The 12,255-nt window shown below is 55.0% G+C and overlaps 1 protein-coding gene across 8 annotated transcripts in view; it reads left to right on the forward strand.

The window, feature by feature from the left end:
- Window positions 1-12,255, forward strand: part of PLEKHA6 (pleckstrin homology domain containing A6) — a 137,663-nt gene that overhangs the window by 115,219 nt on the left and 10,189 nt on the right. For 4 of the 8 annotated variants that reach the window (XM_082432443.1, XM_082432444.1, XM_082432449.1 and 1 more), the window contains 14 exons: window positions 333-413; window positions 1,326-1,394; window positions 2,626-2,706; window positions 2,994-3,143; window positions 3,959-4,054; window positions 5,435-5,546; window positions 6,117-6,256; window positions 7,188-7,337; window positions 8,639-8,768; window positions 8,968-9,074; window positions 9,974-10,150; window positions 11,177-11,344; window positions 11,422-11,555; window positions 12,086-12,231. In XM_082432443.1, the coding sequence (XP_082288569.1) occupies window positions 333-413; window positions 1,326-1,394; window positions 2,626-2,706; window positions 2,994-3,143; window positions 3,959-4,054; window positions 5,435-5,546; window positions 6,117-6,256; window positions 7,188-7,337; window positions 8,639-8,768; window positions 8,968-9,074; window positions 9,974-10,150; window positions 11,177-11,344; window positions 11,422-11,555; window positions 12,086-12,231 (1,741 nt within the window). The remainder of the gene's footprint in view (window positions 1-332; window positions 414-1,325; window positions 1,395-2,625; window positions 2,707-2,993; window positions 3,144-3,958; window positions 4,055-5,434; window positions 5,547-6,116; window positions 6,257-7,187; window positions 7,338-8,638; window positions 8,769-8,967; window positions 9,075-9,973; window positions 10,151-11,176; window positions 11,345-11,421; window positions 11,556-12,085; window positions 12,232-12,255) is intronic. The other 4 variants (XM_082432446.1, XM_082432447.1, XM_082432445.1 and 1 more) reach the window with 3 other exon arrangements.

A 12,255-nucleotide genomic window follows, 5' to 3' on the forward strand; every position in this document is an offset into this window, starting at 1 on the left:
GTGAGAAATGAGAGCTGGTCCAATGGGATGAGACCCACCACACTCAGGCGCCCTGGGGAGGTGTCACTGGGCTGGGGCCTCTTCAGAGCCACAAGCGAGGGCACAGTGGCCTCCCAGCTCCCTTCTGTGGGCTTTCCTCAAGGGCAACTTCAGTGCGGGTTCTGAGACGGAGTTCACAAAGGGTGAGTGATGGGCAAGGCCAGGCAGAGGATGCTGGAGGCCTCAGAAGGAGCTGTCCTTTCCTGTTTCCTGGAAAGCAAGCACAGGCGGGCGTGGGGAGACGTCTCTCTGTGGGTCTGAGTTTGAATCGTCTGTTCCTTCCTCTGCTGCAGATGAGTGAGAGTGAGACTCTCATCAGTATGGTGAACCGCATGGTGGAGAACTCCTCCCCCAGGGCCCAACTCTTCATGCAAGTAAGACCTCTGCCTGGCAGCATGGTCCCCGTCAACACCATTTTTCCGCTGCTTGTGCATGGTCGGTCCACCCATCAGGGATGAGTCCACTCCGCCTGCTCACCTGCCAGGCCTCATCTCCCAGGCTCAGCCTGGCCTCCCTCCTTTATTTTCACTGTGTCTCCTCCATTCTTCACGCTCATGGGTGAACCCAGGCCCATTTCCCAGACCATCAAAATAGGCAGCACTGACATCTCATGCCATGCCAGGGATCGCAAAGCTGCTTTTTAACGTTCAGGACTTCTCTTTCATGTTTGGTACCTTCTTAACAGTTGTTGGGGTGAAGGGCATGAGGGGTGTGATATGGAACCATCCAGTGACAGAGTTGTGTAGAATGTGCTATGGTTGCTGCATGTGTCACCAAGGGCAGGCGCCTTTGCTAGACTGAGAGACGCTTCTGGTTTAAGCGCAAGCCCTGGGGCTGGCGTTCAATCTAGTAGGGTGGTCGTTCTCAAATTCTTCCAATGCTCATTCTGTTCTCCCAGGTCTTATCCTTATCAAAAACAGCCAAGACTTAACTGCTGTTCTCATGGTTGTTACCAATAAGCCATTTGGGAGCTACACAGCCCTGGAGTCCCTCTTGGCAGTAGATTCTAGACCTTAGAGGAGAGGAGATACAGAGCACGAGTGAGCAGCATCTCTACCTCCAGAATCAGCCCAGGACAGTTGGGACGGAGCTTAGGCCGGGCTGTCCCACGCTTTCCTGCCAGGGGGCAGAGCACTAGCTCAGCCCAGGTCCCCAGAACAGATGCTACCTGAGGTGATGGAACTGTGGTCGGTGGCAGGAACGAGGCAGGATCGTCAGCTCTCCCGGCCCTACGTGCCCGGCCCTGGCTGTCCTCTGCTGTGGTAACCGGCCTCCTGTTCCTGCAGGTCCCTCCATACCCAGAAGTGTTCCGGGACAGCCTCCACACCTACAAGCTAAACGAGCAAGACACAGATGTAAGAGCAGCTCGCCCGCTCCCTCTGTCCACTCCAGCACCCCCCCCCAACTGCCCTCCTCATCCTCACTCTCCTCCGTGGGGGCTTTTCCTCCGTCCATCTCTCATCTTCTGTGGCCCTTCATACATTTGATTCCTGTCCTCTCTCACCGCAAAGACAACATTCTGCCTGAGCCTCCTCTCGTTCTTACCACTCACCCCTACCTCCCACCATGGCTGTGTGTGTTTCTCCACTGAGTTCGAGGCCCTCCTATCTACAGCGGTGGCATGTGCTTATTTCAGGAGCACAGACTTTGTTAGGAGGTAGAGCATGTAGTCCCCAGGTGCCTGGAAAGAAGAACGAGGCCTGGCTCCACCCTCAGGGAGCTTCTGGGCAGTGGGAGGCCCAGGTAGCAGCAGGTGGCAGCACAGGATTCATATGCTGAGCGGACTGTAACAGGGTCTGCAGGAGTGCGGGGCAGGGGGACCACGTGGGCTGGTGGAGGCCGGGGACAAAACAGGTGGCACGTGAGCTGGGCCTTGAAGTAAAGGGCCCAGAGGACAAGATTTGGCCCACTAGAAATAGCCAAGGGGGTATTTGAGGAGTGGCGTGGATAAAGGTGTGGACGCAGGAAAGCACAGGTCTTCCCAGAAGACAAGTTTGGCCTAACCTGCCTTGCCTGGGTAACAGATCTGCCCAACAGGCAGGGGAGACACTCTGTACAGGCAAGGACCAGACCTCAGAGGGAGCCACCGTCAGCCATCCTGAGACTCTGGAAGGAGGAGGGGAGATCAGGGTCCTGGGGGACTAGGGAACCAGTTTACATTGTTCAGCGGTTTTGCTAAGACTGTTGTTCAGAAACCGGCCTAGGCCTCTAATTCATACACACCTGGAGGCCTAGGAGGCGAGGCCGTGTTATCTCCTCAACCCCTTGTGAATTGGAACCCCAAGAGGATGGGAGTGCAGAAGCTTAACATTTGGCTCTCAGCCCTCTCCCCTCTCAAGCTGACTCGCTTCCTCAGAGAATAAATTTGTCTCCCCTCCCAATGGGTCTTTGGAGAGTCCCCCAAGGTGAAGACCATCTTCCCATTCCCAGGAGCCTCCAAGGTCAAGGTGAAGGCCCAGGGTTCCTTGGCAGGGGAGAGGAGGTGGTATCCAGAGGCCAGGCCCTGCCAACCCAGTTCCCAGGTCCCCATCAAACCGTGTCCTTCACTCCCTTCTTTCTCCCTCCCTTCCCCCTTGGGGACCCCAGAAGCTGCTGGGCAAGTTGTGTGAGCAGAACAAGGTGGTGAGGGAGCAGGAACGGCTGGTGCAGCAGCTCCGAGCTGAGAAGGTGAGAGCCGTGGGGTGGCCCAGAGTGGGGCAGATGGGGGGCTGGCCCAGAGAAGGTGTGGGTTGCTATCTCCATCCTGACCAAGCTGATGAAGCTTTGCCCCTCCTTAAACTTCTGTCTTGCCCTTAATCAGACCTGCTGAAGCTCTTCTGGGGACCTTAGCCAGTGGGAGGGAAACCTCCACTAAGCTGCCTGGTTGAACCCCTAGGGCTCAGGCCTCTTGCTGCTGAAAGCCCGGGAGAGGAGATATCAAGGCTGCTCACAGCCATTCCCCTGCCTTTCTTCAGGAGAGCCTGGAAAGTGCCTTGATGGGGACCCATCAGGAGCTGGAGATGTTTGGAAGCCAGCCTGCCTACCCGGAGAAGCTGCTGCACAAGAAGGAGTCGCTGCAGAACCAGCTCATCAACACCCGGGTGGAGCTGTCTCAGGCAACCACGGTAACGTGGGAGCTGGGTGTGTTCTCCCACCCCTGTCAGCGCCTGGGCAGGGGAGCCACCTCCCAGCCTGTGCTCCTCTAATTCCTGTTCTCCTCTGACGGCAGGAGCAGGGTGCTGTCTGCGAGGGGCATAAACAAAGACCTTAACACTGCCTTACAAAGAGGCAGCAAATGTGCCGGCCTGCTCATCCCATTGAGTCTCCACCAGGGAGACTGGCTTGTTTCCCACAAGCCACATCTGCACCAGGATTCGTTCAGCACAAAGTGAAGTTGAGGGCCACTTATTTCCTTGGCTGCTCTAACAGCTTTGCTGCCCACCTTTTCCTCTCCCCTGGAGAACCAGGATACCGGCAACATGCCACCCTGGTTACTTCCCAGTAGACACAGGGCAGACCCTCTGACACAGAGAGCAGCAGCAAAAGCCCCAGGAAATTGTGGCCCAGAGGGAGGAAGGTCTCTAACCTCCAGAGAACAGGCACCCCCAGCTCTTTCCTTTTTGCCCGCTACTCTCTATCACCCAATCTGGGGAGAACAGGAGGGGTGTGAGAGTGAGATTAGCCCCTTTTGGCCTGCCTGCCATCCAGAGAGGATTCCGTTTTCCCTCTGTTTGGGCATGCAGTAGGCTGGGCTGTTGCACCTCCTAAAAGGCCAGTGTTTGGCTGTCATCAGAATGTCTCAGCCCTGTGCCCTCTCCTGTCCCTCTGCATCCTCCTCCCTGATCTGCCGGACCCCAGGTACCCGGGCCTCAGGCCCTGAGGCAGGACGAGGAGGGGAGGTTTGGCAATTGCAGCTTCTCAGTAAGCCCTCCCCTTGCAGGCCCTGGCGAACAGCACCATGGAGTACGAGGGCCTGGAGGCAGAGGTCTCTGCCCTGCACGACGAGCTCTGGGAGCAGCTCAGCTTGGACCTTCAGGTGAAGAGGCCCACAGGCAGGCGGGGCTGCTGTGTGCTTCAGGCCCTCCCTTGTCATTTTGGCCAAAAGAGACCATGCTGGCTTCCTTTCTTGCTTTAGAAATTTCAGAGACTTATGACCAGGAGTTGGTCCTGAGATGAAAGGCAAGGTTCAGGGCCTCTTAAAACAGACTCTGAGTTTCAGGGTGAAGATAATGTGGGATCGTTCTTTAGTTCCATCAAATCATGGGGGAAGAAGAAAAGTTGAAGCATGGGAGACTTTAACAGATATATGAATGTAAACAAGATCATGATAAATACAAATCTTTCTCATGACATCGGAAGAGTACGCAGTGTGGGAGCCATCCACCAGGGAATTTTTAGGCGGGAAAGAGGCCTTTCTTTCTGGGATGGGTCAAAAACACTCTGCTTGGAGGCAGGAGGATGGACATTCCTGGGGCATTCGTCTTCTTTTCCTTCCTCTGTCTTTTCTCTTCCCAGGCTCTGCCCCTTCTCTAGCTCGCTTTGCAAGCCCTGTCTCTCTGATGCAGTTAACACCCTGGTTTCCCCCATTTTCCTCCTGTTTCCCTCCTGGTAACAAAACTTACCACCCAACCTTGCAGCTTGTTAGGTGGGTGAGGTTAGGGGCCTCTGGGCCAGAGGCCCCAAATGCCACCATGTTCTGTGGGCAAGCCTCACTTTCAACGCAAACATTTTGGGAGGTAAGATAGCATCATGGTCAGGAGCACCAGCTCTTGAGACCAGATTCAGATGGTGGCCACACTGCTTACTAACAGATGGTCTTGGGCGTGAGCCTCTTCGCCTCTGAAGTGGAGACAACTGCTGTCCTTGCCTCGTAGAGGTGTTGTGCAGCCGCAGTGAGTTCATGTGTGCAAAGCACTCAGCACAGTGCCTGGTATAGGCGGGCAGGGTGGGGTGGGGGGCAGCGGGGCGTGGAATGTTAAATAAAAGGTAGCTATTATTTTTCAAAGAGTGGGCACTGTAATTGAGTAGAATTCATGCGTATCAAACAGTCCCACAGTATGTGAAACAAGACAGTAAACCAGAAGCTCTTGCCCCTGGAAAACAGGCCACCATCAAGTGTCCACCTAGAGGGGCGTTCACTCCAAGACCACCCTGAGCTCCCCTGGGTGGGGGGCGGAATCAGAGGGACAGGTTCTCACTCTCTTCGTTCTGAGGCCACATGTTCACCTAAAAGTGCTCTTTGCTGTGACGGCAGAGCCCTCTCCTCCCGCAATTCCGGAAGCCGAAGAGGCAAAAACTGCCCGTGAGAAAGATGAGTGTGCTAGAGAGATGTGTGTGTGTACATTAGCGCGTGAAAGCTCCCGCCGGGACACTCCTTGGTAGCCACTTCCTTTGACCTGCTCTCTGGCTGTTTCAGAATGAGGTGCTCAACCGACAAATCCAGAAGGAGATCTGGAGGATCCAGGATGTGATGGAGGGGCTGAGGAAGAATAACCCATCCCGGGGCACAGACACAGCCAAGCACAGAGGTAGGCGCTCTCTCCACCGGCCTCCTGGCTCCTGGCCTCACCAGAAAAACCTCCAGTGTCTCTGGTCTCCATCCCACACCTGCCAACTCATACCTCTCCAGGCCCTCACACTGTGCTCAGAGCCAGTCAGGGCCTTCTCAGGGCTCCAGAAATTTCCCCCCTCCCAGAATAGACCAGATGTACCAATCAGAGATGCTGTTGCCCTGATACTCTAGATTCCTCCCCAGAACAGGTCACAGAGCACCTGCACCTTCCCAGCCCCTAAGCCCATGGGCCCATTGGTGATCTGAGACCATCACCTTAATGTCTTCCTTCAGCCCAGGGACCTTGGGCTGGTTTTCTGTGACACCTTTGAGGTAGTGGTGTCATTTCCATCCATTATCTTTTCCTGCCCAGCTCGCTTCTCAACAGCCAGCCTGTGAGCCAGCCCGTTATAAGTCCCTTCAGCAGGCCCAGGTGGCCCTGAGACCCTAAATCCTCCCCTGCCTTCTCCACCTACAGAGCCCAGCCACACTCCAGGCCAAACCCCTACCCCTTCCCTCATCTCTCTCCTCTTCTGTTTCCCCAAAGGAGGACTTGGCCCCTCAGGCACCTACAGCTCCAACAGCCCCGCCAGCCCTCTCAGCTCCACCAGCCTCACCAGCCCCCTGAGCCCTTTTTCACTGGTGTCTGGCTCTCAGGGGTCCCCCACTAAGCCCGGGTCCAATGAGGTAAGCTGAGATCACGGAGAAGAAGGTGGGTGGGGGAGGGAGGACTAGGTCCTCATTTGCCTGAAATTGTACCATCTCTTCCCCAGAGGCCTGCAGTCCTAGTGCTTCATCTCTGTCTAAGATAGTCATTCTCACACCCAGTTTGGTGACCCTCCCTCCAGACTTCTCCTTTACTTGTTCTCATCTCCAACTGTCATCTTTAGTTGCCTTTCAGGGAAGTCTTCTTGAGCACCAGGATGGTTAGCAGAGACACCAAACACTTAATAGGAATTTAAATCTAGGATTGCTCTGCGGGTGAGAGGGCTGAGGGTTGGTGTGGGGGGCATTTGCCTAGTCAGTCAATCAGCAAGTGTTTTCTGAGGCTCTACTCTGGGCAAGGGACGGTATGAGACCCTCTCAGAAAGATGCCTGAGGGCCTTCACCCCACCCAGCATCCAATGGGCACCAAGACCCATTCACAGTGAATAACCCTCCTCTGGAACGTGCTGGCATATGTCTCAATACTGAGCCACGTGGTTCAGATTGTAAATGTTCTGATGTTCCAAAGAGAGGGCGGAACTTAAACTGGGCCATGAAGCATTGGGACAGGTAGAGGAACAAGGGAAAGGCATTACAGGCTGGAGAGCTGGCAGAAGCAAAGGTACAGGGGAGGGGTGTGCCCGATGTGATAGGGAGACAATGAGGAGAGAGCTTCAGAGAAAATGGGGGACCAGTGCACGGGTGGGGGCTCAGCAGAGGAGGGCCTTGTAGGCCAGGCAGGGTTAGCTCTGGAGGTGGCACTCCATCCAGGCGACGGGCGGGAGTTTGGTGGTCCAGGGCCCCGCCCCAGGCTCCAACAATGTTGTCGTCTGCCTCTGCTAATGCTCTTTTCTTCTGCTCTCACAGTGGCTGCTCTTGTTCCTCCTAATGCTCTGGCTTCTCTCTGCCTCAGGAGCCTGGCCCCCCGCGGCCTCCCCTCCCCAAAGCCTACGTTCCCCTGGAGTCTCCTCCCACCGTGCCTCCACTCCCTAGTGAGAGCCGCCTCTGGCCATACCCCAACTCCCCTTCCTGGCATCGCAGTGGCGAGACAGCCAGGGGTCAGGTACCCAACACCCTTGGGTCCTGGAGGGCAGGGACGGAGGGAACGGGGCCCGGCAGGAGACCAAGTCATTGTCCCCTTTCCAGTATTAATTTTCCCACAGCTCAGCTTCTACTGGCCCTCTGTCAGACTCTGGGATAAGCAAAGGGATGGTTGAGGTCCTCAAACTGGTCCTGTTTCCCCTTTTTGCTTCCTGTGGACAATGAAAAAATGAGTTGCTGCCCTACCCCATGGCAGCCCATGGCTGTAGGTGGTGGTTATGCCCCCCTCCCTACCAGCATGACCAGACGATGGAAATCCAATGACACCCCCCCACCCCCCACTGGTGCCATTCCAGTCCCTTCCTGCCATTGTCCACCTCAGACCCCAATCCTCCCATGCTCTCCCTCTCCCCTTGCCTGTGTCTCTGCCTTGTCTATGTCCTCTGAGTCTCATCAGCCCCTGAAGTGTAAGGATACAGACCCTTTTCTCCCCTGTTCTGGCTCCTTCTCTCACCTGGATCCCTAGCCAAGATCCAGGAGAAATATGCAGTTAGGCTTGGAAGAGGTTGCATGGTGAGTAGAAAGACTCCTAAAATAGGCTCAGCTACTTACTGGTAATATGCACAACCCTTGAGGGTCCGCCTAGTGAGGTGGGCAGAGCAGGTATCATTGCCTTGGTTTTACGGACAAAGAAAGGTGGTAGGACTTACCCATGCTCTGTAGTTGGGCCAGAGCTGGAGTTTCTGACCTCTGGTCTAGTCTCTCTGTACTCCCCTCACTGAGACTTAGATTCTTCATCCCCGTGGGAGCGGATGGCTCAGATGATGTCTGAGGTCCTTTCTAGTCACATGATTCTGTGAGACCACCACCTAAATGCCCTTTTCCTTCCCACAAAGCTCATCTTGTTCTTTTGCTCAAGTCTTGGGTGGGATCCCAACAGAATCCACAGGTATCCTTGGCCTTGTAGCCCCCTCCTCCAACCACTCCTCCTCAGGCTCACAGCAAGTCTGTGCTTTTCGTGTTTGCCAGGAGGACTGGTTGGGCTGAGGGATCTCTCTGATGGGCCTCAACGGAGGCCCTCTCGGAGGCCCTGAGCCCTCATTCCCCAAGAGGACCACACATTGGCCAGTCTTAAGGTGGCATGGGTGGGAGGCTCCAGTGCATCCTTGCCCACTTCCCAGCTGACACACACAGTTTCCCTGCCCCATGTTTTTTCAAAGGTTTGCACTCCCACCACTGCAAAACAAAGAAACACCACCAGGGACCAAATTCTCAGTGGTCACTCTAGCACCATCCATCCATCTTCTTATCCCTTCTCCCTAGCCCAAGGCAAGCTATGAGCAAAGCAAGAAAGACCCCCACCAGACATCACCCCTGGACACCACTAGAGACATCGGCCTTGTGCCCACCAGGCAAGAGGTGGAAGCAGAGAAGCAGGCAGCTCTCAACAAAGGTACTTCCTGTTCCATCCTCCCCTGGAAGTGAGGCTAAGGGTCAGAGAAGAGCCCAGAGAGGTGCTCGCTTACATCCAAGGAGGTGCTTCCCCACCTGGGCCTCTCACCTCCATGGAGGGCGGGACTGAGCCTCTCTGAGAAGCAGGCTGCCCTGTGTCCCTTTTTATGGGACCCACTGGCTACTGTGTCTCCCTGCAGTTGGCATTGTGCCCCCTCGGACAAAGTCACCCACTGATGAAGAAGTGACCCCATCAAGGGTGGTGAGGAGGAGTGCCAGCGGGCTCACCAATGGACTCTCCTCCCGGGTGAGTGCACGCCCGCAGGCCCCGAGAGCTTGTGCAGGCCTGAGCTGGGCTGGGAGCCCAGGGGCCTCCGTGTGTCCACCTATCTGTCACTGTTCAAGAAACCCAGGGCTAGAGGAGGAAGGTAGAACAAGAAGGAAGAAGGCAAGCGGAGGAGTTCTCCTTCAGGGAGATGTCAGGGGACAAGGAAGCTATGCATAATAAAGATATAAGAATATAATATATAATATATATAATATAAGAATATTTAACAAAATTATTGTAATGTGCCAGTGATGAAATACAAATGCAAAAGTCAGTGGTCAGAGTCAAATGTGCTGACCAGAGGCACCGTGTTAGTTTCCTGGGGTTGCTAGGAAGTTAACAAAACACCACAAACTTGGTGACTTAAGACAATAGAAGCTTATTCCCTCACCGTTGCAGAGGCCAGCAGTCCAGAATCAACGTGTCCGCAGGGTTGGTTCCTTCTGGAGGCGGCTTGAGGGAGCCTCCATTCCATGCTCCTGGCTCTGGCTGTTGCTGGCAATCTTTGGCTTGTAGACGCACCCCCCCCACCACCACCACCAACTGCTGTCTCCACCTTCACATCACCTTCTACTCTATGTGTCTTCTTTTTTTCTGTTTCTTATAAGGACACCCATTATTCGATTTAGGGCTCACCCTAATTGGAGAGGATCTCATCTTGAGCTCCTTAACTTGATTACATCTGCAAAGACCCTATTTCCAAATAAGGTCACATTCACAGGTACTGTGGTTAGGACTTGGATATATCTTTTGGGGTCCACTCTTCAACCCATTACAGGCAGGCTTCCCAGAGAAGGGAAATTTTAAGGGATTAGGGCAGATGAAAAATCTGGGTGGGGGGGTGAGGCACCAGTCAGAGCCCCGTTCTCCCACTACAGCAGGAGCGCCCCAAGAGTGCTGTGTTCCCTGGTGAGGGCAAGGTCAAGATGAGCGTGGAGGAGCAGATTGACCGCATGCGGCGGCACCAGAGCGGCTCTATGAAGGATAAGCGGAGGAGCCTGCAGCTCCCGGCCAGCCCGGCCCCCGACCCCAGTGCCCGGCCTGCCTACAAAGTGGTAACGTCCTCCCAGCCCCCACAGGCATGGCCTGGCATCTGCCAACACTGCCCACGCCCAGGTCCCCACCAGCCTGGCCTGGAGGGGTTGCAGGGAGGGAGGAGGTCTTAGTCAGGGAGAGACCAGGAAGGACCCAAGCTGGGCGCCTGGGAGACGTGGGGGACGCTTGTCCCCCACTGGGCAGAAGAGATACTACAACAAGTGTTTCCTTTTTTTGTGTTTAAAGAAAAATAACTCACAAAAAGGAATGCCTTGATTATTTTGGCTGAAATGAATTATACAAAATTCAGTTAACAGAGGATAGTACAAAATCTGTAATCTAGAAGTAGCTGTCACTTGTTTCTAGAGCATTTCCTATGTGCTTAACATTGGGCTGGGGGTTACTGAAGGTAATCATCATAGCTCACCATCACATGGCACAATACAAGTCACAATCCCTTTCATGTTATTTCATTTAGTCATTTCAAGGATGCTGGATTAGAAATTATTACCCCCGTTTTAGAGATAGGGAAACAAAGTCATGAGAAATTAAGGAATCTCTGGGCCACACAGCTGTTAAGTGCAGAGCTGGGAGTAGCCCAAACTATTGGCCTAATTTTTCTTTCCATTAAATTTCAGAAATACAAGAAAAATTATGGCCCATGAGTCCTGCCCTCAAACACTTTACATTCTAATTGGTGGACTAGAACTTCTAACATATGAAAAAATTAGAGATCAATATAAGACACACTGATTCAGTTGCCCAAAATATTATATATGGCCCAGGATGTGAACACAGGTACAGCAGCATGGGGGCAGAAGACAGTGATGAAATTTCACCTTGGGGCCCTTGCAGGTGAGCAGGCTTTGGACAGCAGCATGGAAGAAGGATAGCTCAGCAGTGGGGGGTGGCCAGGTCAGGCACGCTAGGCAGGGACAGTGAGGACACGGGCATGGTCAGGGCTGCGTGGAGGCGTGGGTAGCAGTGGAGGTGCTGCTGGCAGTGGGACAGAGGCCCTGCGTGGTCACGACGGTGCTGCCGCCTAGGTGCGCCGTCACCGCAGCATCCACGAGGTGGACATCTGCAACCTGGAGGCAGCTCTGCGGGCAGAGGAGCCTGGTGGGCAGGCCTACGAGACACCACGGGAGGAGATTGCCCGGCTCCGCAAAATGGAGCTGGAGCCCCAGCACTATGATGTGGATATCAGTAAGGAGGTGAGCAGAGTCCAAGAGGGGCCGGGCGGGGGCAACCCCAGGAAGGGATAGAGGCGGTGACCTCGGCCCCTCCACAGCTCTCCACCCCAGACAAAGTCCTCATCCCTGAGCGGTACATTGACCTGGAGCCTGACACTCCCCTGAGCCCAGAGGAGTTGAAGGAGAAGCAAAAGAAGGTGGAGAGGATCAAGACGCTCATTGCCAAGTCCAGGTAACAGGCCTTCAGTGAACCTCCACTTCCTCTACCCACCCTGGCTCCTGGGGCACCTGGGGCACCTGGGGCACTAGTGCCACGGAATCCAGTGTCCGGACTCATGCGGTTGGGGTTCCCGAGCCTCCCCAGCAGAGAGCAAATGGAAGCAGTGGTTCCAGGCAGCGGACCGGGCCCAGGCACATGGCAGGGTTGGTGACGCTGCCATCGGTGCCAAGAAGACCTACTGGGCTCGTGCACGTGCTGTCATCAAGACAAACTGATGGGTTGCTCTCTGGTGACTTCTTTTCCCTGTCAAGCCTGCCCTAAATGTTCACTTGACCCTTCTAATTCATTTCTAAATGGTGCAGGTAGGGGTCCCAACACGCATTTTGCTAGGGTCCCACTCACCCCAGGAGACAGGCTTGCTGGGAACCGGAGCCTGCACATTCACAGGCCCCTGGATCCCTGCCAACCTCAATCTGCAGGCCCCCAAGCCAGTCGGACCATCCTGTCCCGCCCTCCATTTCTGTGTGTCTGTGCCTCTTTAGTATGCAGAACGTGGTGCCCATCGGCGAGGGGGACCTTGTGGACGTGCCCCAGGACTCAGAGAGCCAGCTGCAGGAGCAGGAGAAGCGGATTGAAATCTCCTGTGCCCTGGCGACCGAGGCCTCCCGCAGGGGCCGCATGCTGTCTGGTGAGAGGGGCTGGGCCTCGCTCC

This window comes from Balaenoptera physalus (genome assembly GCF_965194825.1).
Source record: "Balaenoptera physalus genome assembly, chromosome: 1".
NCBI lineage: Eukaryota > Metazoa > Chordata > Mammalia > Artiodactyla > Balaenopteridae > Balaenoptera > Balaenoptera physalus.